At 64.7% G+C, this 26,320-nt stretch overlaps 7 protein-coding genes across 7 annotated transcripts; 4 read left to right on the top strand and 3 right to left on the bottom strand.

Annotated features, from left to right (window-relative positions):
• Positions 1–49: 49 nt before the first annotated feature.
• Positions 50–1,072, top strand: EMIHUDRAFT_225675 (hypothetical protein; the record flags this gene model as incomplete). The annotated part of the gene is made up of 2 exons (XM_005789620.1): positions 50–479; positions 861–1,072. 2 exons carry the CDS (start codon positions 50–52, stop codon positions 1,070–1,072), a joined length of 642 nt encoding a protein of 213 aa, XP_005789677.1.
• A 3,062-nt stretch (positions 1,073–4,134) lies between these two features.
• On the top strand, positions 4,135–5,502 carry EMIHUDRAFT_109901 (hypothetical protein; the record flags this gene model as incomplete). Its single annotated transcript, XM_005789619.1, has 1 exon — positions 4,135–5,502. One exon carries the CDS (start codon positions 4,135–4,137, stop codon positions 5,500–5,502), a length of 1,368 nt encoding a protein of 455 aa, XP_005789676.1.
• A 4,669-nt stretch (positions 5,503–10,171) lies between these two features.
• Positions 10,172–10,504, top strand: EMIHUDRAFT_362182 (hypothetical protein; the record flags this gene model as incomplete). Its single annotated transcript, XM_005789618.1, has 1 exon — positions 10,172–10,504. A coding segment is annotated over one exon (333 nt), but the record flags the coding sequence as incomplete, so codon positions are not given.
• Positions 10,505–12,505: 2,001 nt separating this feature from the next.
• Positions 12,506–13,516, bottom strand: EMIHUDRAFT_70548 (hypothetical protein; the record flags this gene model as incomplete). The annotated part of the gene is made up of 3 exons (XM_005789617.1): positions 12,506–12,789; positions 12,977–13,250; positions 13,340–13,516. The coding sequence occupies 3 exons, from the start codon at positions 13,514–13,516 to the stop codon at positions 12,506–12,508; spliced, it is 735 nt and encodes a 244-aa protein (XP_005789674.1).
• Positions 13,517–17,877: 4,361 nt separating this feature from the next.
• Positions 17,878–18,916, bottom strand: EMIHUDRAFT_225668 (hypothetical protein; the record flags this gene model as incomplete). The annotated part of the gene is made up of 3 exons (XM_005789616.1): positions 17,878–17,888; positions 18,091–18,200; positions 18,465–18,916. 3 exons carry the CDS (start codon positions 18,914–18,916, stop codon positions 17,878–17,880), a joined length of 573 nt encoding a protein of 190 aa, XP_005789673.1.
• Positions 18,917–20,146: 1,230 nt separating this feature from the next.
• Positions 20,147–20,558, bottom strand: EMIHUDRAFT_313315 (hypothetical protein; the record flags this gene model as incomplete). The annotated part of the gene is made up of 2 exons (XM_005789615.1): positions 20,147–20,383; positions 20,424–20,558. The coding sequence occupies 2 exons, from the start codon at positions 20,556–20,558 to the stop codon at positions 20,147–20,149; spliced, it is 372 nt and encodes a 123-aa protein (XP_005789672.1).
• A 305-nt stretch (positions 20,559–20,863) lies between these two features.
• Positions 20,864–21,769, top strand: EMIHUDRAFT_225666 (hypothetical protein; the record flags this gene model as incomplete). The annotated part of the gene is made up of 1 exon (XM_005789614.1): positions 20,864–21,769. The coding sequence occupies one exon, from the start codon at positions 20,864–20,866 to the stop codon at positions 21,767–21,769; it is 906 nt and encodes a 301-aa protein (XP_005789671.1).
• Between the last annotated feature and the right edge of the window lie 4,551 nt (positions 21,770–26,320).

Raw genomic sequence — 26,320 nt, 5'->3', positions numbered from 1 at the left:
CGGCGGCGAGGCCCTTATCTGCCTCCCGTTTCTCCAACCTCGACGGATCATGATCGGCTCACTCTTGCCAAGCATCGTGGCGGCTGTGCTGCGGCCGCCGACGCTCAGCCGTTCGCGATTGCTCGTTGCGCAGCAGCAGGGCTACACGCAAGGCCAGCCCGCCGGCTGGACGACCAGCTTTGATTTCGACGGTACGCCGTATTTCTGCAGCGACCAGACGGGCGAGTGCCAGTGGGAGCCGCCTCAGTGGGCGCAGCAAGGCCAGAGCGCGCAGGTGACCTGGAGTGTGCGAGGCGTCGCCGGTGTCAGCGGCTTCACGCACCCGGACGGCTTCACCCACCTCGACCGTTACCGCGACCTGCCATACTTTGTGCAGAGCGGCGAGGAGCTCGTGCTGAGCCGGTGGAACATGGAGGTCCAGAAGCTGCACGTGTCTCGAGAGCAGTGCACGGTGAGCGTGCTCGGCGACGGCACCGCCAGTCTACTCAGCTGCGGCAAGCCGCCCACTCTGTGGCGGTCGCGGACAGGCGTGCTGCCTTATCTCTCGGCTAACTCTCGGCTACTCCTCGGCCAGATCGCGCCTTTATATCTCGCCTATACCTCGGCCATATCTCGGCCATGTCTCGGCCTATCTCGGCCATACCTAAGCGGCCGCGACCCCGTTAGGCGCCTCGTGGAACGCGCTCCTCAGAGGCTGAGGCCTTCAGAAGCTGAAACCGATCGCCAGGGAGAGGACACGTACTCCGCTGTATTCCGGGCCGTGTTCAGCGGTATTCATTGTATTCGCAGCCCGTGTGTTCACACGAGTACACTCTCCGGAGCTGTAGTCACACTCTGTAGTCGGCGCATCCACACCGCAGGCCAGAGGCACGACCTCGAGGACGGCGACATGGTGAGCCTGGACGCGCAGGACCCCGACGCGGCTGTCCTCATGTGCGTGGCTGAGGGCGCGTCGCAGCCGGGCTCCGCGCTGCCTGCCGGCTGGTTCGCGGACGTCGACCCAGCGAGCGGAGACACGTACTTCTTTAACGAGCAGACGGGCGAGACGCAGTGGGAATTCCCGCGGTGGTGAGCGGACGGCGCCGTGGGGCTTGTCGGGTGGGCGTGGGGACCTGTCGCCGCTCACGGCACCGCTGGCCAGTAGTGGCGGCATGGAAAAGAGGGGGAGGGTCAAGGTCGCGCAGGGGGGAAATTTTGGAGCACTTCGGAGTGCAGTGTGCAGACTGCAGTTGGCAACCTCACTCCTCACATGACTAGGGTGCCCACAGGACCCAAAAGAAACACAGCTTTCCGCCTCAAAAAGGGACGCACGCGGCAAATCTGATGTTGGAGTGTTCCAATAGGAGCGAGGCCTCTTCCGTTGCGGGACCGAGTGACTAGGAAACGAGGGTTCCCCATTGTGTCCCGCTCCAGCGCGAGCGTGACACTGCACTTGGCGCCGAGCGCCCGCGGCTCAGACCTTGTGCAAGCCACCCCTCGGTGCAAGCACCGGTCCGGACCGATGGCGCTCGGTGTGGAGCAAGCAAGACCCCCCGCCCCCCCCCATCGGCGCGCGCTCGCCATTCCAACGGCCGCCAGGAGCACCAAGAGGACTCCTCATGGCTGCTTGCAAGTGGGCTTCGACCGGCCTCGGCTGGGGGGGCGGGTTGTCCCGGCTGCGGACGCCTTCTGCAGCCCCGTGGGATGGGGACAGCACCCCAAAACTGCCCCTCGGCGGCATACAGCACTGCCAGCCAGCCTCTTCCTTCTCCTCAAGGGCTGTACTATAGGCCATATTGCGCCGCCTCCTACTGGCAGCCGGGCGGGCGCGCGCCGCGGGCGCCTCGGCGCGCGCACGGCTCGCAAAGTTCGAACGAGTACTGCCGCCCGGCCGCCTCAAGGCTGCCGGACGGCAGTACTCGCCTCGCAAGGCGCGCACCGGCTGCTCTGGCTGCTGCGCCGGCGGCCGCTGCGCTGGCCGCTGCTGCGCCGGCTGGCGGGCGGTACGGCCGCCGCCGGCCGCTGCACCCGCGCCTTCCCTCGCGGGCGCCGTCGCGCCGCGCGCGCCCAACTCTGCTGGTACACGGCACGCGCGCGTCACACAGCCGCGGAGAACAGGCGGTGCTGTGCGCGAAGCGCGCGCGATCTCGTACTTTTAAGGCTGGATCCGGCCATTCCAAGGGTATACCTTTGAGAATCCCCAGCGTCCCTCCCTCCTAGTCACACTCTCAATATCTCGACTCTCCAACACGAAGTGCTGCGATCTGGGGTGGCCCATTTCTTTTTTCCTTTCTTTTTTTGGGCCCCGTGGGCACCCTAACATGACACATCCAGCCGTGGAATCCAGGCACCAGGGCCGGGGAGCTATCAATGGAGCTGCTATGGTGTATGGAGCGCACCAGCGGGCCGGATGCATGGCACGATAGGGGAAGAGATGACCGCGCAGCAGTCGTTTTGGAGCACTTGGAGCACTTGGAGTGCAGTTAGCAACCGCATATCACTTGGAGCACTTCGATGGGTTTTTTTTCTTTGCGCGCTGCGCACACGAGTTGGGAGGGGAAACAGCTCGCTCCCTGGCCTCTTTGTTCTTGCACTCCCTCGACCTAATGCGAGCGCTGATCGCCGTGCTCTGCGCTGCTCCGGCGGCTGCCGTCAGCTGTGCCTCGCTTCGGCCGATCTCCACGCAGACGCGGCTCAGGCTCGTGATGCAGGAGCCGCCGCCGTCGGTGGAGGAGCCGAGCGATGCTATGCCACGCACGCCACCACGCGTGCCAGGTGACACCACCATCGCAAACAGCCGCGGCGACATGCCCACCAGCCTATTCGGTCTCGACATCAACGTGCAGACGCCGACTGGTGGCCTCATCGCGTCCGTGCTCTTTTCTCTCGCGTTCGGGCTCATAGTGGAGCTGGTCAAGTTTGTGGACCCGAACACGGCTAGCCCCTCGGTGTTTGGGAGGCTGCTTTAGCGCGACGACACACGCGCTCCACCACGCGATCACTGCCCAAAAAAATGTGGGCGCAACGTCCGCCGTCCCATGAATATCCTGTTTACCGCCGCATACCTTTCGAGCTGTGTTTAGCGTGTCGATGTGGCGTCTCAATAAATGCGCGGAGACTACAGCTGAAACGCGCGTGTGCATACACCTTACTCCCCTCCGGACACCTCTCCGGGTCGTGCGGCGCAGCGTCAGCTTGTGCGTTGTGCCGGATGCCGCAGTTGCACCTCGATAGAGCGCTGTTTAACATTAACTTTGGGCCTAACAGTTGCGCTAGTGTTGGCTGAAATCCTCAACGTTGTTCAAAGTGTTCACCCCAGCTCATGCTGTTACTGTTTGTTACTGTTGTTACTGTTGTTCAGCGGTCAGCAAGCAGAAAATGCCAAAAAACCCGGGTAAAACCCGAAAATACCTGGGGTTTTCCGCTTTTCCGGGTATTTTCGGGTATTACCCGCACTGGACGCTGGAGAACGTCGTGGGTCACTGCCAGGCCTTCCTTATTGTTGTTCAGCCGGCATAACGTTAGCTACTGTTGTTGGGGAGCCCCACTGTTGTTCTGTTGTTACTGTTAACACTAGCAACACTGTTCAGCTCCCAACGTTAAACAGCTCTACACCTCGATCGGGGCCGGCATGTACGTACTTCTGTTGTGGTGATGCCTGCGCGCAGAAGCCGCAGAGCGGTCAGTGGTGGGGCGAGGCGGAGCCGGCCGCGGGCCGGGTGCAAGGCGCCGGCCTCGCCTTGGCGCGCCGCACGGGCGTGCAGGTGTGAGGTGAGTCACCAGGCAGCACAGAACACGTGAAAGCCCGGATGCTTGCTAGTACTTGAGAAGGCACCAACAACGCGGCAGGGCCCGTTTTGGCTGTCTGCGGAGATTCTGTCTTAGCACACACAGTGAGTCATTCGGAGTCATTCGATGGCCAGAGTGCGATTGTGTGTGTGCGGGAGTTGGTTTGTCGGGAGGGAGGGGCAGGCTGCTCACCCACGTGCACCGGGCCAGTGCTTGCACTTTGAATGCCGTGGGGCTCCTGCCCGTGTCCGGGCGTGGAGATGCGAGGGTCGCCCCCCCTTGCCCCACCACTTTGTGTGTGTGGAGAAATCTAGGCTTACTCGAGTACCTTAGGTGTGAAAGTGTCGCGCCTTGCACCGAGGATTCATGCCCGCCTCGGGCTCCTCAACGCCCTCAACGCCCTCGCCCGACAAGATCTCCGTCACGCCGACGCGTCTCTCCCCCGGCGACAAGGATGAGGACTCGCCCAACAAGGACGAGGTCACGCTGCCCCGCGGCTGCAAGCTTGAGCTCAACTTCGAGAGCGGGCGGCTGCTCCTCAAAAAGCGCAAGAAGCATGAATTGCAGTGGCCCATGGGCGAGCTGACGCGCATCGAGGTGACGCACTCGGCGAGTGCCGGCGAGCCGTGCCTCAAATTCATGCTCGGCTCGAACGTCGAGCACCAGCAAAAGGCGCCGCCCGCCGATGTCGAGCTGCTCGATGCATACCACCGCGGCGCGCTGCGGCGAGGCACGAAGGTCCTCTTCATGACCGCCGCGGATGCGAAGCAGCTGTACGCGGCTCTGCGCGCGCACAAGGACGCCGGCGCCGCGTGCCTCGCCGACGCGCACGTGTGCGACTCGGAGCTGCTCGACGCGGCCGCCACCCTCGGCCGCCTCTCGCTCGGTGGCGACGCGCCGCCGAGCGGCGCGCCGCCGAGCGGCGCCGACGTGTCGCGTCAGGCGAGCGACGCGACGAGCGTCGCCTCGTGCGCGACCAGCGGCGGCGGCGCGCCGCGCGAGGCGCTTATCTTCGTCTGCAGCCCGACGCAGCAGAGCCTGCATCTGCCACACGCCAAGGACGAGGCGATCGACGTGGCCAACGAGGTGACGGCGCGCATCCGGCGCGGCGGCTCGCCGACGGACCTCAAGCAGGAGCTGCTCGACGGCCACGGCGCGTACAAGTACTTCCTCTTTTCGGGCCATGGCGACGTGCGGCTGCCGCCCGTGCGATCCGCCGCCGCCGCCGCCGCCGCCGCGCCGGCGGCCGCGAGCGAGGCGGCGAAGGACGCGAGCGAGGCGCGCGAGGCGAGCCGCACCGTCACGCTCGGCTTCACCAACACGGCGACGGGGCAGCTCGAGCTGACGCTGCCGACGACGCTCGCGGCCATGCTCGCCTCGCACGGCCTGCAGCTCGTCTTCCTCAACGGCTGCGACACGGCCAGCCTCGGCGCGCAGCTCCGGCAGCGCGGCGTGCCGCACGTCGTCTGCTGGCGGACCAAGGCGGCCGACGCGGCGTCGCGCACGCTCGCGCGCGCCTTCTTCGCCGCCCTCGCCAAGGGGCGCAGCGTGGGCGAGGCGTATGGCGACGCGACGCAGTCGGTGCTCGCGATGGCGACGCGGCGCGGCGTGCCTTTGTTCATGTTCTGCGATCCCGATGCGGACGGCGAGGACGCGAAGACGAGCCCGCCATATGCGGCCGGCGTGCCGGTATTACTCACGGTGGAAGGCGATGACAAGAGCTACATACACTGAAGAAAACAGGACCATAAATAAATAAATAAAACGGACACACCAAACAAGGGGTGGGAGGTAAGGTAAGGTAAGGTAAGGTAAACTTCTCCACACACACGAGGTGGTGGGGCAAGGGGGGGCAACCCTCGCGTCTCAAGGGGTGGGAGCTGGGAGAAGCGACAGGGTCCCCACCTGCGCGAGCAGGATCTTGTAAGGACGATCAGGGACACAGGGGAACGGGAGCGGGGAGCGCATGTATAGGACAAAGTTGCACCCGGCGGCACGGGGGCAGGACCAGCGGAGATTGCCCCCGAGCTTTTATTTTTTTTCTTGCACTTCAGTGGTTTTGGAGCGCTTGTTCGCCGCCGCCTTCGCCCTTCGCAGCCCACTCTGCTCATGTTCATGTGGCCGCGGCCCCTCTCTGACGAGGCCGCCCCATCGGCTCTCTTTAATTTGTGGCTCGTGTTTTGCTACACCCTCTTCCTGCCGAGCGTCGCGTCGCACACCTCTGCCTCAGCAGTGGCGCTTGCAGCCCACAGGCCTCCGACCACACTCATCGCGGCGCAGCGACTCCACGCGACGGCGCTCGCCGTGGCGCCGGTGCCAGGCGTGCGCTCCTCTCACGCGCCAACGCTTCTTCAGCCAAGATCGGGTCGCAACTTTCGACCGGTGGACTTTGGAGCGGACCCAACAGGCAGGCTCGACTCGACGAGAGCGCTGCAGGCAGCGTTGGTCGCGCTCCTGTCGGTGGGTAGTCTCAAACCTGCCGCCTCGAAACTGGCATCAAACATCACAGACCTCGGCGGCGCGACGCTGGAGCTCGAGGGCGAGTTCCTCATTTCGCAGCCGCTTCTCGTCCCAGCCTTCTTTGGGAACTTCTACATCATGCGCGGCACGCTGCGCGCCTCCTCGTCGTTCCCCCGCAACGGTGTGCTCCTCACCGTTGGCAGTGTCGACTGCCATCCGTTCGACGCGCGCGGGCTCCCCGATGGCCAGAAGAGCTGCAATGAGGTGCCAGACTAACCATTCGTAGCCATGAACGGCGGTGCCCTCTGGACCAGTAGAGTTGACTCCTCTCTAGTTTGTCAACGTGCGGGAGGTCTACTTTGACGCGGCGCACGTCGCTGCGGGCGGCCTGCTCGTGGCGTGCACGATGGGCGCCACCGTGGCCGACGCCTTTTTCTATGGCTTCCGCCGCTTCGGCCTGCGCCTGGCGGGCGGGCACGAGGGGCTCATAACGCAGGTGTGGGCGGCGGAGTACTTCTGGTCGGAGGCGCTGCTGCCGTCGGTGATCGTCGCGAGGCTCAACTCGACGTCGGTGGGCGTTGTCGTCGACTCGATCGACAACGTGCTTTCCGACGTCATCGTGTTCGCGTACACGCAGACGGGCGTGACGGTCGACGGCTGCTGCAACACGCTGAGCGGAGTGCACGTGTGGAATAATGTGCGGGCTGCCGCGTCCGCGGTCGCGCGCTCCCCGCCCTACCGCGTTGTCTGACGCGTTGTCTGGCGCGCGCGCAGGCGCTCGCGGGCGGCATCGTCGTCGGCGGCTCCGTCTTCTCTCCGCAGGTTGCTCACCCACGTGCACCGGGCCTCGCACTTTGAATGCCGGGCCTGCTCCTGCCTGTCCGGGTGTGTGGAGATGCGAGGGCTGCCCGGCCCCTGCCTCACCACCCACTTACGGTGTGTGAAGTAGAAGTTTACTTGACCTCAGACCTCTCTCCGCAGACGCGGCTGCGCAGCTGCTACCTGGACTTCAACCACCTGATCGTGCACGCGCCTTCGAGCCTCACGGTCGAGTCCTCCTTCTTCCTCAACGCGCACGTCGAGCTGCGCGCGGCGGCGGAGGGCGCGGAGCAGGCCGAGGGCGACGGCGGGGCGTCGCTCGACAACGTGATCATCCGCGACAATCTCTTCGCCGCAAAGAGCACGGGCGGCTACGCGTCGGTGAAGCTCAGCGGCTCGTTCGTTGGCGGCCGGCGCACACTCATCGACGACTCGGCGAGCAGCGTGCAGGACGCGGCGTGGCCGGCGCTGCAGCCTCCGCGCCTCAAGGCGACGCGCGCGTCGAGGACGCTCCACCTCGTCGGCGCGCGGCGGTGGGCGTTCGACTTTGCCGACGAGCTGCTGCTGCCGGAGATCGACCGCCTCTCCTACACGCTCGTCACCGACGACGAGAGCAGCTTCGTCCGCCACGTCGCCCGCCGACCCATCGGCACCACCGCCATCGTCGAGACCGACGCCAACGTCAGCGCCACTGTCACCATCTCCGTGGTCCAGGCGGACGGCGGCAGCATGTGGCCGCGCCGCGCGCCACCGGCGCAGCAGCACCGGCCGGAGCGAGACGGCCGGGCTCGAACTTAGACGGCACGCTGCGTGGTCGGAGCCGAGTCATGAACTTGGACGAACACGCCTGCCAGGCGCGGTTAAAATAGGGGGTGCGCAGCGCCCCAAAATCCACCACTTCTCCCAAGGTGGTGGACAAGAACAGGCTGAGCGCATTGGGCGCTGGCCCTTCTGGCACCAGCGGGAGCACCGAGCGCGCACCGCCGCGCTCTCCCTCCCCCACCTCGCCGCCTGCCAAATCGCCGCGGCCGTCTGCGCCTGCTTCCGGGTATGACTCCGAGCTCGAATTTTCCGACGCTGAGGCGCGGGATAGGGTGGCAGGGGTTGTGCACGACGCAGTGCAGCAGGCTGTGATGCAGTATGGCTATGCCGACGAGCTCTACCAGGCATGGAGGGACGGCGAGATAGGCGAAAAGGACTTGCCGGAGGAGGTGATGGCTATGACTTTGGACCTTTGCGAGAGGTGGCGAGCGGAGCAAGCGCGGTGTAGGCGCGCCCACGCGGCGCAGCGGCTCTCCCGCGACCATAGCCCCTCCCGCAGCCGCAGCCGTAGCCGCAGCCCCAACTCTTGCTGCTCTTCTAGTGTCGGGTAAACCGTAGTGACCAGGGGTGAGGGGACAATTTGAAGATCCCTCACACCAAGATCGTGCAGGGCGGGGACACATGTCCCTAAATCCCATCTCGTCTCAGAGTTTGACCGTTTTTATGTATTTATTTATTCAACATCCACCACTGTGGGATTTCGCGCAAAAGATTGACTCTGAAAAGCTCGCATATCCCTGCGGTGAGCGCTGTGGTCGCCGCAGACTGGCTCCGACTTGACGGCGGCATGGAGACGTGATGCCTCGAGTCAAAATCTCGCGACATGCGAGTCGATCTTTGGCCCGCCAGAGGGATAAGAGAGCACCGCGCTGTTGTTGGCGCGTGGAATAAATGAGGAAAGAGTTTCATGCAGATACATCACTGAAAACGTCCATATTTTGTGTGTGTACCACTCCAAGATACCCGTGGGTGGCGATGTGTAGGAACTGCACTCAAGTCCGACCGAGCCTGGCTGTTCTTCGCCCTTACTGCGCCCTGTTCGCGCGCGCGCGAGGCGTGCAGACAGGATTGCCAGGTGAGAACGAATGGCGCGGTTCACACGCCTTCGTCATTTGTTCGCCCAAGAGTTTGATTCGTTCGCGAAGGAAGGCCCACAGGAGCCAGCGGCACCCACCCACACACACGCACCACCCAAGAAGAGACTCTCTCGCACCCACGAAACATCAAGGCATTTTTGCGCCGCCGTGGGGGTAGGGTGAACTCCTTAGGACATTTCCCGTTTTTCACACACCATCCGCCTATTTTGGCGCGTGTCTTCGGTGTTTTCCTCGCGAGTTCTCCGCCGTGCCCGACCGAGTCCCTACTTCTTCCAGCTTCCATGTGCCGCGCAGCCGACCTCGAGAAGGGACTGCCGCCCAAGGTGCGCTCCCACCAGCCCAGACGCCTCCCTCTCTCTCCTCTCCTCACGCGCTCGCCCTCGCACAGCTCCAACACATGGATCCTCGCCATCGTGATCGTCGCGCTTGCACTGGCTCTCACGCACTCGGCCCTCTCACAGGCGCGCTCCAACACATGGATCATCGCCATCGTGATACTCACGCTTGCACTGGCTCTCGGCCTCGGTGTCGGTCTCGGTGTCGGACTGAACAAGAAGGAGGACTCCACGATCTCCACGTACTCCACCATCGCCGACGTCGCCTGCGGCACGAACGCCCCGGCGCAGTTCTCCACGCTCTGTGCCGCGATCGCTGCGTCTCCCACGGTCCTCGCCGCGCTCTCCGCCGCGGGCACCTACACGGTCTTTGCTCCGAACAACGACGCGTTTGATGCCCTTCCAGACGGAGCGCTCGCCGACCTGCTCAAGCCCGAGAACGAGGCCGCACTCACAAACCTCCTGCTGAAGCACACCCTCGGGTCCAAGGTGCCGGCGGCGGACGCGCTGAACCTCGTCAACGAGCCTGTCGACACCCTGGCCTCCACCAACAGCATCACGGAGAAGATCGTTGTCGACGGCAACGGCACCGCCGGGCCCGTCACCATCACGCCCGCCATCGTTGGAGGATCTGCTGAGGTGGTCGCCCCCAACCTCGCCGAGGCCGACAACGGCGGTAGCGTGATCCACGAGATCAACAAGGTGATCGCGACGTGGTCCTACATGTCCATCGCCCAGGTCGCCTGCGACCCTAGCCTCGACGCCACCGTCGGCACGCTCTGCGCCGCGGTCGGAGCGTCTTCTGCGGTGGCTGACGCGCTCTCGAACTCCGGGTCCTACACCGTCTTTGCCCCAACGAACGGCGCGTTCGCTGCCCTCGACCAGACCTTCCTCCAAAGCGTGCTCGCGGACGATGCAATCGTCACCGCCCTCCTCCAGAAGCACGCCCTCGGCTCCGAGGTCCCAGCGTCAGTCGCGCTGACGCTCGAGAACTCCGCCCAAACCACGCTGAACGGAGAGGACATCACGGTCGACGGCTCGACCGGCTCCGTCCTCGTCACGCCCAGTATCCTCGGCGGCCCTTCCACCGTGATCTCCGCCGACGTCCAGACCAGCAACGGCGTGATCCACGTCGTGGACAAGGTGCTCGCTCTGGCGGCCCTGGTGCCTCCCCCGTCTCCGCCGCCGCCGGCGGCCCCCTGATCGACGTGTATGCTCTTGAGGAGGGGGTGGGGGAGAAGCGCTAGTATGACCTCGGCTAACAGCTCGAAACGGAGGAGGCGGCGCCGAGGAGTCCATTATCGTACTCCCACCGGTCGCATGAACGTCTGTAGACGAGCACGTACTGTCGCGGGGCGTGGGTTGAGGATTGTCAAGCGCGCGTGCGTTACCCAAGAGCCAAGTCTGTCCGTCCGGAGCCCCCTCCATGTGTCTGCGTGCGCTCCACAGTGTGTGTTGTCTATTCCGGACGCTGACTCCGTGACTGAGCGGACTGCTGTGTACTACATATACTTGTTGTAGATTCAAACAGGCGCGGCCACTCTCCACGATGCACGCGCGCGTACACAGTGTGCTTCGCGTGCGACGCGCCCGTGTCCGAGTGCCGCCACTGGCGGGGCGGCGAGCCGAGGGCGCCGGCGCACTGCAACGCGCACGCCGGCAGCGCCGAGTGGCGCACGCAGCGCTCCAACGCCAAGCGGCAGCGCACGCGGGCGGCGCGGGCGGCGAGGGACCCGCTCGGGCTGGGCTGATAGATTGAATACTGTCGAAGGATAGTAGTATGGCAGTGCGGTCAGAGGGCGGCCGGGTCGCCCCGGAGCGACCCCGCGCGGGGAGGTGGGTGGAGGGCGGGCCTGTCACCGCGTTTCCTGCGCTGGCCTTCGCCTTCGAGCTCGCAGTGGGTCGTTTTGAGTGTCATCCCCATCGCTCTCGTCGTTCTGCCTCTCCCCGCTTCGAGGCGTCTCTCTGCCTCTTCCCTTTCCTTCTCCTCGGCATCACGTTGTCGATGTCGCCTCCGTCGCCAGCAAATACACGCATTCGCCGCCCACTCCATTTCTCGTATCCTCTCCTTCCTACCTTTCCTTCTGTCCCTCTCTCAGGCGCTCTGTTTCCGAGGCTACTCGTTCCTTCCTCTCCGCCTCGAGTCCCTTCCTCTTCCCTTCCCGTACTTTGATTATTGATGCGGCGGAGATCCATAATCCGTATACGTGACACGTGGTACGTATGAGGCAACCACAGGGCCATCGCACCGTCACGCACGCGATGATTACGTGTATGTATTGACGTTTTCTATTTATTTTTGAAGGGGGAGGCGTTCGACGGGCTGCGTAATGCGACGCATTTGGACTGGCAAGTGACGTACACGCACCGAGTTTACGTATTCCCGAGAGGGCGTAATGTGATGCGTATGCATATGGGCCTCCGTGCATATGCGTAGCAGTACTGACGACGATTGCGCCCTCCCATCCCCCGAATGATGCTAGCCTTCCGTCTCGAGTCTTCTTTAGCGATGCGTCCGTCGCTGCCGCCGCTGTGAAGTGGTGCCACTTGTGCAGGCGGCACGCCAGGTCCCTCGCCCTCCACGTCGTGCTCGTTCCCCGCTCTCGCATGGTCCGACACTCGCTCTCGTCCATCACAATCTCGTTCTCGCCCTCTCGGTCGCGTAGTCGCTCTTGCGGCGCGCTCCGGATGGGGCGCCCGAAATTTTTACATGAAACTTACTCGCACGACACTGGTGTACCTGTGTTAGTGCCAGTGCGCGCCAGTCCCGTGCCCAGTGTCGTGCGAGAAAAGAATTTACTCGCTCAGTGCGAAGTTTCTCTCAGCTCATGTTACCCATAACGCGTTGGTGTCCCAGTCGTTGGTCGGACTGTGTTTCGCCTTCCCATCAATCAATTCCCCCTCTCACGAGTGCAGCTTGCACCCATCGCAGTACACCTTCATCTCCTTGGAGTCGTACAGGTCGGGCCTCGGTTCGCCCTTCACCTTCAGAAAGCCCACGGCGCCCTTGTCGATGCGGAATATGCTGTGGTCCACCAGGGTGTAGCTGCCGGGTACGAGTGCGTCAAACTCGACCACGGTGGTACCCGCAGCAGGAACCGCCGTGACACCGATACCCCGCGCCGGCGGCGAGATCAGGTCGCCCTCGCGATAGACCTAGCAGTAATAGGCAACTTGATTCGAAACCTCGGGCCCCACCCGCAACTAGCACGACGTGGCCTTGTCAAAGATCGCGCCGATCACGTGGAGGCTCGAGATCAGGTTGGGCCCGGCGTTGCCGAAGTAGATCCTCACGCGCTCGCCCTGCTTCGCCATCAGCGGCCTCTCGGTCAATGCACCCTCCCGGCCGTTGAAGACCACATACGTCGGACTCTCCCGCAGCCCCGCCTCGTAGTCGAGCTCCAGCACACTCGACCCCTCCTCGTCCTCGGCGGAGTACACTTCGTGCTGCACCACGTAGAATTCTCGGTCCACCGGAGGAAGGCCGCCTGCGCGGAGGCGGCGCGCCGCACGCTTCGGTGAGAGCGCCTTCGCGAGGCGTTTCGGGCGTGGCGGTGAGCAGACAGCGGCGGTGTGGCGGTGGGGAGGGCAGCCCGCCCTCTGGCTCCACAAGCACGAGGCCAAACATGCCTGCGGCGAGGGGTGGGTGCCTGGTAAGAGAAGGGAGATGCCGACTAGTAGGGGTGGCGCCCACCGCCGCAGCGCTGCGGGTGGGGAGGCCGGGGCTTCGGCGGGGCAGGCGGCGCGCGATGCCGTTCGCAATGTGGACCGGCACAGGCGCAGCCGCGCAGTGGTACACGAACAGCCCAGGCGAGGTGCACTTGAAAATGCCCGTCTTGGTCTCGTCCTGCTCCGCATACAGGCACGGGCCCCCGCCGCCTGGGCCCACCACGCTATGCAGGTCGATGTTGTGCGCCATGCCCGACTCGGCCCGATTCGTGTAGTTCACCTGGTGGAGGCGGGTCGGGGGTCAGGGCCGCGGCGCGGAGGGGGCGACCGAGAGGAGAAGGGCTACGGCGGAGAGGCGGCCGTAGGTACCTCGAGCACGTCCCCGACGCGGGCCCGGATCATCGGCCCCGGCACGCCGTCGTTGAAAGTCCAGAACGGGTACTTGCAGGATGGCGACACAGGCATCGTCTTCTCCGTGCTGTACAAGTCGACGACGAGGCGGGCCGGCGTTCTCCGCTCAATGGGCGGCGGCACGTGGGGCGCCATGGTGAGGGGCGCCTTGATGCGCGGCAGCGCCTCGATGGCGGCCACACGGACGGCGTCAACCTTGAGGACGGGGGGAGGCGCGGTGAGGGCGGCCGCCATGCTGGTAGCAGTCGTCAGGGACGGTGGCGAGTGGGAGAGTCAGGGACGGTGGCGAGTAGGCCTTGGTAAGCTTTGCGTGGTGATCGAGAGCGTTGTCCAGCTCCTCTTCAAAGCGCTTCGCCGCGGCGACCTCCGGCTCGGCTTGAACAGAGACGTCGACGCGGAAGGTGGACGGGTTCTGGGCGGCGTTGAAGCGGGCCGCACCGCTATTCTCGGCGGCCGAAACCTCCTGCTGCATGGCGCGACTCTTCGACGCGCGCTCCTGCTGCTTGGCTGCTGAGGGAGCGGAGGGCTCGCAGCGGAGGGTGGAGCCGGCGGACAAGGCCGCAGCGGCAGTGAGTGAGCGAATCCGCAAAACACTCCGGCGCATTGGCGGGGGGCGACTCGATCCCGGCCCACTGCGTGCCGAGCAGAGACGCGGACAGCTTCCTCACCTGCTGCAGCTCGGACGCCTCGCACGCACGCGCCAGCAGCCTCTTCGGGTGGTGGGGTGTAACAAGGGGGTGTTGGTTGAGCGCCGGTTTCCTGCGGCTTGTTTAGATTTTTCTTTTGCACGCGCCAGTTCGCACCTGTGTCGAGCCTGTGTGCTGTGAGAGAGAGTTGTTTTGTTTAAATTCTTTTGTGCGCTGGAGATGACAGACATTAGCGTGAGCCGTGGGGTAGGATCAGGGGTAGGAACGACGACAGACACTAGCAGGGGGGGGGGGGGGGCGCTTCGACAACTGCGGATCGCTCATGTCCGTTGGTTGGTTGGTGCAGGCAGGCAGCTCCCGCGGTCGGTCCCAGCCCGGGCCGCTCAAGGCAAGCTCCCGGGATGGCGAGCCGATGCCCGACGCTCCGCACGCCGACCTGCGGCGAGCGCGCCGCACGTGTGAGTCTCGTCTTGCGAGGCGGGATGGATTCGCCTATCGCCCTGCTGCAGCATCCGTTCCCATCTCTGGCTGCCGTTCGCCGAGCGCCTCCTCAAAGCATGCGAGAATCTCGTCGCTCTGAAGGTCAGTCTCTAGCACGTCGTCAGCAGCGCGGATGCTCGCCAGCAAGCACGGCCCGCCGTCGGTCGCGGTCTCGTCTTAGTTCTGGCAGAGTGCCCGTCGAGACCGTGTCCTGATGTGCTCTGCACGGGTGAGTCACGTCGGCGTCAAAGGAGCGACGTGTGACCTGTCAGAGCTTGATCTCCGAACTCCGATCTCAGCGACGTCGAGTCGCCTTCGGTGGCGACAGCTAGGATGCATCTCCTCCGTCGTTTTTCGCGCGATGGCCCTGAGAAGCTGGCGGCGCACGCAGGCGGACCTTGTGTGTGCGCGGAACGCTTAAAAAGTGGGTGCTCTACGTCACTTTTTTTTGAGTAGATAGTGCCGAGCTGGCCGTGACAGCGTTTTTGGTTTTTTTCCCACACTTTTTGCATGACGTAGTCTTCTGTCTCTAATGGACATCAATCCTCGCGCTCTAACCAACCGTCTCACACACTCACCTAATCTTAAACGCTACGCTTTACCCAACGCCAATGCGGCCAAAGGATAAGGGGGTCGACGACCGGCTCCGGGGGCGACGCGGTTCCCTAGCGCCGTACACGTGTCGTCATGTTATTGTCTGTGTGACGCGTCACCGTCAGCCCATAACGTAGACAGAGAGGGCATCCACGCGGCTGTACGCATGTAGCTTACTGTAGAGCTAAGGCACGCCTGACCCTCCCTCCACCATGACATGCGTGCGTGTCAAAACTATCAGGCGTCGATCAGCTCAACACAAACAATGCCCCAATGGATCAGCTCAACAAACAATGCCCCAATGCCGCGACGTGCGCGCGGGCGATGGAGTTGCACAGCCCCTCGCCGAGGTCGGCGCGCGCGCTCCTCGCCGCGACCAGCGCGAGCGCAACCCTCGCCGCCCGCTGCTGCCGGCGAGTGCTGGCCGCGGCCCTGACCCTCCGGCTTGCCGCTTCACCTGCCGCTTCACGTGCCGCTTCACTCGCCGCATCGCCGCTCGTCGTCGCGATCGCCTGCCCGCCGCCGCCGCCGACTCCACCTCCCGCCTCGCCGCCCTGCTCTTTGCCGCCCGCGCCGCCGCCCGCCCCACCGCCGCCCGCCCCACCGCCGCCCGCCCCACCGCCGCCCTCCTCGCCGCCGCCCGCCTCACCGCCCGCCCCACCGCCGCTCTCGCTGCCGCCCGCCTCGCCGCCCACCCCACCGCCGCCCGCCTCGCCGGACGGGGTGCGGTGCTGCAGCAGCGTCAAGGGCGACGCCAGCTCGACCAGCTCCAGCGCGCACAGGTCGTCGTCGAGCCTCTTGGCGTCGGGGTCGGCGCCCTCCTGCAGCAGCCGCAGGATCACGTCGACGTGCGCGTCCGTCTCCAGCGCCGCCGCCGCGCATAGCAGCGGCGTGAGGCCCGCGTGGTCGGTCGCGTTGACGGCGCACCCCGCGCCGAGGAGATACGACACGACCTGCGGGTGACCGCCGCGGCTTGCGAGGTGCAGCGCGGTGCTGCCGTCCGAGCAGCAGCAGAGCGCCTATTCCCCGAGATTCCCCGAGATTCCCCGAGATTCCCCGAGATTCCCCGAGGTTGCCGTCCGAGCAGCAGCACAGCGCCTCCGCGCCGGCGGAGACGAGGAGGCGCACCACCTGTGGCGATTCGGCTGGTGATTCGGCTGGTGAGGTAACGTCCTCCACACACACTCGAGGGGGTGGGGGGATCAAAGGGCCTTCTCGCAAGGCTCCACTCCCAGACAGGCGAGCAGGCAGGCAACACCCCCCAGTGCACATTCAAAGTCAGAGTGCGACGCCCGGCGCACGGACAGTGTGGAGTACCAGAGCCTGTCGAGGACTGGTGGCGTCCCTCGCCAGGCTCCCTAGCTCAACCGACGACTCTCGTGCCTCGCCTCGGGATTTACGGCCGATCGTCCTCCCTCTCGCCAGATCGCGCCATGCCTCTCCGTCTCGCCAGATCTCGCCATGACCTCGAGATGCCCGTGCTCGGCAGCGAGGACGACCCCACTCACGCCGTCGTGGCTTCGCGCGTCCGGCTCCGCGCCCGCCTCGAGCAGCAAGCGGACAATCTCGGCGTGGCCTAAGGCGAGGGAAGGGAAGGTGCACTTCTCCACACACACGCAAGGCGGTGGGGCAAGGGGGGAGCAGGGGGGAGCAGGGGGGGGAGCAGGGGGGAGCAGGGGGGGAGCAAGGGGAGCAGGGGGGGAGCAAGGGGAGCAGGGGGGGGGGGTCGACGGCGCCTCGACGCGACGCGCACATGAGCGCCGTGTTCCCTCCCTGCGCCGAGCGGGTGGCGACGCTCGCCCCGGCGCGCAGCAGCACCTACACAGCAAAAGACATGTTGCTGCAGTCGTGCCGTGCGAGTGGTCGAGCTCCGCCTAGAAAAAAGAAAAAAGACGGCGCGCGCCTCCACCACGGCGCGGTGCCCCAGCCAGCAGGCCCACATCAGCGCCGTCCACCCCGCCTCGGCATCGGCTGCCTGCGTGGGGAATGGTGAGCTCACTAGCTAGAGCTCGCACTAGATGCCGTCCTCGCATTCGCCTTCCTGGGACCCAGCGCTGGCTTCTGACTGCCGCCGCTGTCTCTCCCTTCCCGACGGTCTGTGCTTGCTTGTGCGTCTTGGGTCCGGGGTTGTGTGTTTGTGTGGATACGCCAGCCTCGGGGCGGGGAGGGGCAGTGGTCGTGCAGAGTACTACTCGGAGCACCGCGTGAGGACGAGGGGCACACGAGGACAACGAACACCGCAGGAATACGGCGGACTGCATCCAAATACGTGCCCTCTCGAGCGCTGGTTGGAGTCGAGCTAGAATGCGATCTCCGCTTCTCGAGATCGGAGGGGAGGGAGAGAGAGAGAGAGAGAGAGAGAGAGAGAGAGAGAGAGAGAGAGAGAGAGAGAGAGAGAGAGAGAGAGAGAGAGAGAGAGAGTCAGAGAGAGTCAGAGAGAGAGAGAGAGCCTCGATCCAGCCCGGAGGCGAGGACCACGGTCGATCGCGCCACGGGCCCGCGCTGACGGGCGGCTCGACCGCCGGCGCTGCGCCTGGGGGGGGAGTAGGGCGAGGAGGTTGAGGTGGGGGGGGGAGAGGAGAGAGAGGGGGGGGGGGGCAGGGGGAGGAGAGGAGGGGGAGAGGAGAAGCTCCGAGCCTGCGGGAGGGACGGCGAGATCTGGCCCCAAGGTGTGTGGCGAGGCACATGGCGAGATCTGGGGAGATCCGGGGAGATATGGGCGCGGCCGGGGGACTGCGGTGCCGGGAGAGATGACCACGGCCTCTGCCGGCGCGCTCAGCCCGGTGCTAAGATCGGAAGTGCCGGCAGCCTCCTCCGACGCCCCTTCCGCCGCCCCTTCCGCCGCCCCTGCCGCCGCCCCTGCCGCCGCCCCTTCCGCCGCCCTTGCCGCCGCCCTTGCCGCCGCACCTGCCGCCGGCGGCGGCGGCGGCACGGCGCGACGTGCCAGCGGCTCGCTCATGGCGCCGCGCGGGGGCACTGTCACCGCACCTCCACCGCCGACCGACGCCTCGCCCCGCCGCAGCGCGAAGGACTGCCTCCGCTGCATCTCCACCGCCTCGGTGACGACCTCGAAGACCGTCGGCAGCTTCGCGCCGTGCCTGCAGAGCAGGTAAGGTAAGGTAAATTTAAACTTCTCCACACACACGAGGTGGTGGGGCAAGGGGGGGCGACCCTCGCGTCTCCACGTCTGACGACAGGAGCCCCACGGCATTCAAAGTGCAAGGCCCAGTGCGCGTGGGTGAGCGGTGTGTGTGTGTGTGTGCGTGTGTGTGTGTGACCTGCGGAGCAGCCGCCGTATGCGCAGCGCGTCGCCCGCCTTCGCGGCGCCGAGCAGGGTGAGCGAAGCGGCGGTCAGCTGCCACCGCCGCTTGGGCGTGTGGATCGAGAGGCCCGGCACGTACGGCGTCTCGCGTGCCAGCTCTTGGCGGAGGACGCCCCACAGCCTGCCGACTTCGCCGAGCGCCGACTCGATCGGCGACGCGGGGCTCCCTCGGCCACTGAGGCGGCCGGGCGACAAGCCGCCGGGAGAGACGCGGCCGAGCCGGTCGCCGTCGGGCGGCGTCCCAGCTCCGGCGCGCAGCCGCCTCTCCGCGCGCAGCACGCGCTTGGACTTGCCCGAGCGGCCTGTGCTCACGCGTCCCGTTCGCTGCGTTCCTTCGTGCTGCACGACAGCACCGTCGCCGCCATGAAGCTGCTCGGGCGGGACTCCCACGCCGGAGCTGGGCGGCTCAGGGTCCTCTGGCAGCCTCTTGGGCGATTCGGGCGTGTCCGGGAGGCTGTTCAAGTCAGATCGCGAGCTGCTCGAGCACCGCATCAATGCTCTTGTGACTGAAGCGCCAAGAAAAAGATTCTGCGTGCGGTCTACGCCCACTCAGGATGTGGGGCAGCCCGCTGGCTGTGTGTCTTGTGAGCTTGTTTGTGTCTGTGTGTCGCTCGTGCGTGTCGTCATCATCTGTCCAGCGTCCACCCATACCGCGTCGGTGTCCAGTCCGAGCCTGACTGTTCTTCACCTTCCTACATATGTATGTTAGCAGGGAGGTGATGAGGAGTCAGTTATGCGCGGCGGGCGGTTAGACGTTACGGACGGGGCGAATCGAACGTTCGGAGGCTTCGGAGGTGCGGAGCGTGTCTCATTGCGTCAGGCCCACGACCGACACCCACCGGAGCGTGGCGGTGGCGCAGGGCCTGAGTGTTTGTTTTTCCTTTCCGAGCCTGCATTGTTCGGTATCGGTAGGTGGTAGGAGGCACAATTAGTTTCATATTCATACCTGCGCCCCGCAGGAGATCTCTCTCTTGCGGTGCGGTGGGGCGGGGCGGGGCGGAGCGGGGTGGGTCGGGTCGGGTCGGGTTGGGGCGGGGTTGCTCGGGTCGGGGTGGGGCCGGGTCGTGCGGTGGGGATGTTGGGGTGGGGTAGGGCGGGCGCCGGAGTGGGAGTCGTGTGACTGCTCCTGTGGTGAAGCCGTCGCCCGCGCCTTGTCTGTCGCGGAATCGGGCTGTGCGGATTCTTTTGTCTGGGGTGGGGAGTGGGTGGGCGCCGGAGCGGGAGTGGTGTGACTGCTCCTGTGGTGCGGGCGACGGCTTCTGAGGAAGCTGTCGCCCGCGCCTCGCCTGCCTGTCGCGTGAATCGTGTCGTGCGACCGCCTTTTGTTGTAAAATTCTTTTGCCTTGTGTTACATGTAGTGCCAGTGCGCGCCAGTCCCGTGCCCAATTTAGAGTTTTGTTGCAAAATTCTTCTCCCACGTAAGATGCAAGAATTCTTCTTTTCCCTCCCGGGCAGTTTCCTACTCGCAGAATGTGGGTAAACGAAAGTACCGTATTCGGTACTATCAAGAAAGACACCGAAAAAAGTCGCCGCGGCAGTCCACGACGAGCCAGCCTGCTGCCGGCTCGCACGGCAGCCTCTTCCTATGGACCAGCCTCGACTTCCATACAGTCAACATTTTGTCGCTGCGTGCTCGTGGCGAGCTGTGGCGGCGGTCGAAGTTGGCCCAGATTCGGTGACGAGCGCCGGACGATAGTACCGCCTCTGTTCGCCCTGTGCATGTCAGGCCAGGCTGCAGCAGGGCACTACCAACGTGCTGCCCTGTTGCAGCCTGACTTTGCCCACTGTGCACAGTCGCCAGAGCACCACCACCGCCCGGCATCGTGTCACGGCGAGCTCCTTCTGCGCCCGCTCGCGAGGCTCTCGCGCTGGCACACTTTGGCCATCTGCTGCTCGCGTTCGGCGAGCTCTTCTCCGCACTCCTGCCACGGTGCCGTCACCACACACCTTCTGGCTGGCCTGAGCCGCGCGGGGTCGCCGGCGGGGGCAACGCGTCGACCTCTCTCTCTGGTGCACCACGGGCCGCAACGGCCTGCTGGCACCAGCGTGCGCGAGGAGGCAGTGTGCCGGCACAGTCGAGCCGGAGCATCGGGTTCTTGATGCTTCTGGGGTCAAGTTTGACCTTATGTGGCATAATATGCAACAATAATGCGACGTTATCTCCCGGCTTTTTGAGATATGATCCCTCAAAGTCGAATTTTCGTTTACTGGTGACCATAGTACCGTCTGTCCGGTTTGCGTTTCTTCAAACGAAACACTTTAAGTCTCGACAATCCCTAAGCTGCTTATGTGGCACCGCAGAGGCTCCCTTGGGGATGCCTGAGGCCACCCCAACCACTCACTAAGCCGTACGTAGACCAATTGGGCGCTACTTTTTTCGTTTACCCACATTATGCGAGTAGAGCTCTCTCCGCATCGCGGCACGTTGGAGAGTGCACGATGAGCCTGCTACTCGCCGCCTCCGCCAGCGCCGCAGCATTCCTCGTTCCTCACGCCACGCACCCGCTCGCCCTTGCCGGCCGCTCGCGGCGGGCAGCAGACGCTGTGAGTACAATAGCAGTCTTTGGTGCGTCGGGTCGCACTGGCAGCGAGGTGGTGCTTCAGGCGCTGGAGCGCGGCGAGGAGGTCAGCTGCCTAGTCCGCGATCGAATCCGGTTGACGGCGCCACGAGACCATGCCGAGATGGACCTCCGCAAGGGGTCGATGCACAATTTCAGCCCCTATATGAACGACAAGATGGTAAGGACGGAGGGTTCGGTGCTCAACCGCGCGGATGTGGATGACGTCTTCGATGGCAACAATATCACGGGCGTGGTCGTCGCGCTCGGTGGCAAGACACGGGAGGTCGGGCCGACGCTGCTTTTCGATGGCACGACCCACATAATTGCGGCGTGCAAAGCGCACGGCGTCAAGCGCATCTGCGTTGTCTCGACTGTTGGGGCGGGCGACTCCATGGACCAGGCGCCATGGACCTTCAAGCTCCTGATGAAGACGATGATGCAGAAAATCATGGACGACAAGAATGCGCAGGAGGGCCTCTTCTTGGACGGGCCCGGCGCCGACCTTGAGTTCTGTATCGTGCGCCCCGGCGGCCTCAAGCAGGGCGCTCCGACCGGCATCGTGAACGTGATCGATGGCGAGGCAGGTGCCATCAACCGTGCCGACCTGGCGGCGTTCTGCTTGGATGCGGTCCTCGATCCCGACTTCGCGCATCTCCAGCAAGCAGTCTGCATCTCGAGCGATATGGGCAGCGGCTTCAAAAGCCTGATGTCTGACAAGACGATGTCACGCATGGGCTCGGAGCTGGCGCGCCCACTTGAGGACGCAAACCCGTTTGGGTTTTAGTGCTGGCGTCGATCGATGGCCGCGGCCGTGGGCGAAGCGAGTGGCTTCTAGTTTAGTGTCTCGCGTGCGCGCACGCCCATGTCGCATGTGGATGTGCCATGACCGCGCCGCTCGCGACGCGTCACGCGAGGTAAGCAATATTACTTCCATATTGTACTGTTCGGTAGCCCAGGCATGGTGTTTGTGTACGCTCAGGACTGCTGGTTGGGGCGCACATTAGGTGGGACACACGGTCACGAGCTCTCTGCCTCAAGACACTATCTGTCTCCCGTTTCCGTCGAGACTCTCGCTGATCCGTCACCTCACGGCGCCGCCCCCCCTCGCCTGCTCGTCCGCCCGCAAAACCTCAGCGGTGAGCCTCTCCTCCACTCGCCGTCGGATGAACTGCTCCTGCCGCGTGCCGCCGCTCGCGTCGCCGGGCGGGCCGGCCGCGTCCAAATTAGCCTGCGGAAGAGGGGGGAGGGGCTGAGGAGAGGTGGTGTGCGGGGCGGAGCGGCGCTAGTCTGCGGGGGGGCGGCGCCTGGGAGAGTGGCTAGGGCTTACGGCTAGCAAGGCGTCTCGGCCTGCGAGTCTGCCGCCAGTATGCAGAGCGACACGGCGACAGAGATGACCCACAGCCGCGTCCACTCCCGGCTAAGCACCTCGATGTCGCCGGCGATGTCACGGCCGCGCCTCTCGAACCACAGCCCGCGCGGCTTGGAGGCGGGCGCCGCGAGGCGCTCCGCGGCGCGGCCCTTTGGGAGACGGAGAGCCTCCTCGTCCTGAAGAGTGAAACTAGTCGACTATGGTTGTCTGCCCACTGTCTCTCGCACTGTCCGTGTGCGTGCGATCCGGGCCCTGGATATGGTGAAATGAGACGCGTGGCGGCGGCGACTGGAGTGGTGTGCAGCGATCCGTACTCCGCATCTACGCTCCTCGTCCTCTGTCTGCCCGTCCCAGTCATACGGGCGGGCCTCCTCCTCCTCCAGCAGACCGCTCGCCTCCAGAGGCTGAAGCGGGCGGTCGTACCGTGAGTTGGCGTGCTCGCCGGGCATCACGAAGAGGTCCCAGCTCGCATCCGACAGCGCGTCTGACAGCGCGTCCCAACTGGGCAAAGGCCCCGAGGCTGGCTCGCGATCGCTGCCATCCATGACACTGCAGAGCCGCCTGCGGCCGCTCGTGGCAGGCACGGACAGCGGCGACGGCGCTGTTGCGCGGAGACCAAAGTAAAACAGCATCTACGCTCCTCGTATGGGCTAGCGGAACAAGCCCTTGCCGCGAATCGGGCGTGCATTTCGAATTCCACTGCGTATATATATAATTCCACTTCCCCTCATCAGGCATCGCTGTGAATAAAGCCTGTTCACCTGCAGTGGGCACACCGTGCGCCCGACGGGGACATCCAAGCGCAGGCCCCGCACGCGGCCCTGCTGCCCTCCCGTCGGCTGAAATCGACCAGGCCCATCGCCGTGGACCCACCGGCGACTGCGGCGGCCCTAGCACCGGCCGATTGTTTGAGCGATGGCCTGTGCTGCGGCCATCTCGGACGTTTAAGCGGCGCCAGCCAGCGGCTCGGCCGCGCATCCTTCACACACGCCGCCACGACCGGGACGAGCGGCCCCGGTGTCGAGCCATGGTGTGAGCTGCATGTGCGCGGCGGCCGTGGCGACAGCAGGTCCACCAGACGGACCTCAAAGCTTGCCGTCGGCGTGCTGTCGTGGCGAGAGCGCGAGACAGCTGCAGAGGAGCCGAGTGCAGTGGCGAGCCAGAAGCTACCTGGGTCACCAAGTGGTAGCCCTTGCCCATTCTGACCAGGGCTGTGCTTTGGTGGGGTTGTGCTTGAGCGTGTGTGAAGTGGGAGTGCGTGCCGGCGGTGTCTGTGGGTGAAACAGGCGTGTGTGAGGCCGTAAGAGCCGTGGTATGAGCCAGAGTGGGCTTCATCACCCAAAATAAGGACGGTTTGGGACAGCTCAGACTTGATACTGATGGGCCTGGGCCAGGAGAGCGACAGAGAAGGCGAGGTGGTGAGCTGAGAAGCTGCATTGTCCGCGCCTAAACTTGTCGCGAAGCACCTGCCACGAAGCGCTATTTCCTGCTCTCAGGTCACCACCTCGCATTCTCTGTCGCTCTCCTGGCCCAGGCCCATCAGTAGCAAGCCTGAGCTGTCCCAGACCGCACTTATCTCGGGTCTTCAAGCTCACACCGGCTCGTGATGCTCCGGTGTAGGCGCTCGAGAGCACTCCCGGTGGCCCGTGCCGAGCGATTGTGAGGGCTTTACGGAGGTCATTGTCGGCGCCACCGACCGTGAAATGTCCCGATCCACAGTCCTCATGCACCAGACGCATGGATGCAGTCATAATATGTAGGCCTTCTCTCCAAATGTTTTGAGCAATAGCCGCAAAAGGCGCTTCTTGGCACTTTTCATCGCGACACGTCCAGGTGCAGACAAAGCGGCTTCCCAGCTCACCACCTCGCCTTCTCTGTCTCTCTCCTGGCCAAGCCCCATCAGTATCAAGCCTGAGCTGTCCCAAACCGCCCTTATCTTGGGTGATGAAGCCCACTCTGGCTCATACCACGGCTCTTACGGCCTCACACACGCCTGTTTCACCCACAGACACCGCCGGCACGCACTCCCACTTCACACACGCTCAAGCACAACCCCACCAAAGCACAGCCCTGGTCAGAATGGGCAGGATCCACCACTTGGTGACCCAGGTAGCTTCTGGCTCGCCACTGCACTCGGCTCCTCTGCAGCTGTCTCGCGCTCTCGCCACGACAGCACGCCGACGGCAAGCTTTGAGGTCCGTCTGGTGGACCTGCTGTCGCCACGGCCGCCGCGCACATGCAGCTCACACCATGGCTCGACACCGGGGCCGCTCGTCCCGGTCGTGGCGGCGTGTGTGAAGGATGCGCGGCCGAGCCGCTGGCTGGCGCCGCTTAAACGTCCGAGATGGCCGCAGCACAGGCCATGCGTCGCGCCGCCGGCCAAGCCCAGCCTCTCGGCGGACCCCGGCCGTGCCAGAGGCAGCCCAGGTGGCGCGTGGGGCCGCGGCTCGGCGCTGGGAGCGCGCACGGGGCCGTCCTCCAGTCAGGCCGACCACCTGTAACGGCCGACCCCCTGTGAAGAGAGCTTGGATGTCCCCTCGTCCAGCACGCGAAGTCCCACTTTGGCATGCTCGTGCTCGTCGCCATCTTCGTCTTTTTTGCTCATTCTTCTTGCGCGTCCCAGCGGCCCTAGTGCCACCAGCAAGCAGCCGGCTGCACGGGGCGAGAGGGTGCGTTTGAACGACCTTTTCAAAGGTGTGAAAAACAGGTGAACAGGCTTTATGAGCATTCGCAGGCCAGGCCACAGGTGCCAGCCGCACTGGCGGTGCTCTCGCTCCCTTCCTCGCCGCCACGCCGACTGGCGGCTCGTCGCGGGCGGCCAGGTGATCGGCTAAAGCGCAGACGTCGGGCTTGGCCTCCGTCGCCGCTCAGATGGACGGCTGTTGGTGGTGCGGGACCACGACCTGGTCTCGCAAGGGCGGTGAGGCGGCCAACGGGCTGCCCGCCGTGGCTCTAGAGCGAGGAGAAGCGCTCGGTCCGGCGTCTCCGGCGTCGACGCGCATCCATAAGGACTGCGCGGCGGCGGTACGCAAGAAAGCTTCTGCGCTCGCTGCTGAGGAGCATGCTGCTCCGCCGGCAAGAAGCACGCGCTCCGCTGTCGAGACTGCGCGTCCCGACGGCAAGCGCCCCGCTGTCGGCGGCTGGGCGACGGTGTCGAGGCCGGGCGCTAATTTAGGCTTGCCGCCGCCCGGCAAGGCGCAGCGGACCGACGCACTCGATCGGATGGAGGAGGACCCGTCGCCGCCGCCTCGTCCGCCGCCGCCTCCCGCTCCCGCAGGAGAGTTCATTTTGTAAACGGCGTGCATTTTTCTGCATTTTTCAAACATGTGGCTGGGTCGACCGCGCCCACAGCTACGCCGCGAGCGCGATGTGCAAACCTCTCTCAGGTAAACTCTGCCGTCCCTAGCGACCATCCACTCCCCGTGCTCCCGACCCCGCCCCAGGGTTCGTGAGTGAATTTTCACACTTTCACTTTCACATGTGAATTCATGTGAATTTCACATGAAACGTTTCGGCCGCCCCCGTTTCTCACTGAAAATTTCACAAGTTCGACTACTTTCGAAGGCTCTGGCATCTCCGAGGCGGCAGCGGCGGAGGCGGCAGCAGTCGAGGCGGCAGCGGCGGAGGCGGCACAGCGGAGAGAGCGGCGGTGCGCCTACCACTGCCGGCACCGGTAGGGATCTCTGTGCCACCAATGCCGCGCGTTCCTGCTTCCCTGCAGCGAGGCCGTGGTCAAGGCCGTGGTCGTCCCCAAGGCTCAAAGAGCAGGGGCCCGCCCTCACTGCATCAAAACGCGGTGAAAGCAAGGAAGTGTAGAAAGGAAAGAGCCCACAATAACTCTAGCGAGAGGAGGTGCAGCTTGGTTCGTGTCCTCGGGCGCTCGAGGACGTGTGTGTTGCCTCAATGTTCTTTTAATGCGCGCCCCCGCCGAAATACACTGCAAATACACCATACACGCGAGATGCG

This window comes from Emiliania huxleyi (genome assembly GCF_000372725.1).
Source record: "Emiliania huxleyi CCMP1516 chromosome Unknown EMIHUscaffold_126, whole genome shotgun sequence".
NCBI lineage: Eukaryota > Haptophyta > Isochrysidales > Noelaerhabdaceae > Emiliania > Emiliania huxleyi.
The sequence above is the reverse complement of the archived record's forward strand: the minus strand, read 5'-3'. Positions and strand labels throughout refer to the sequence as shown.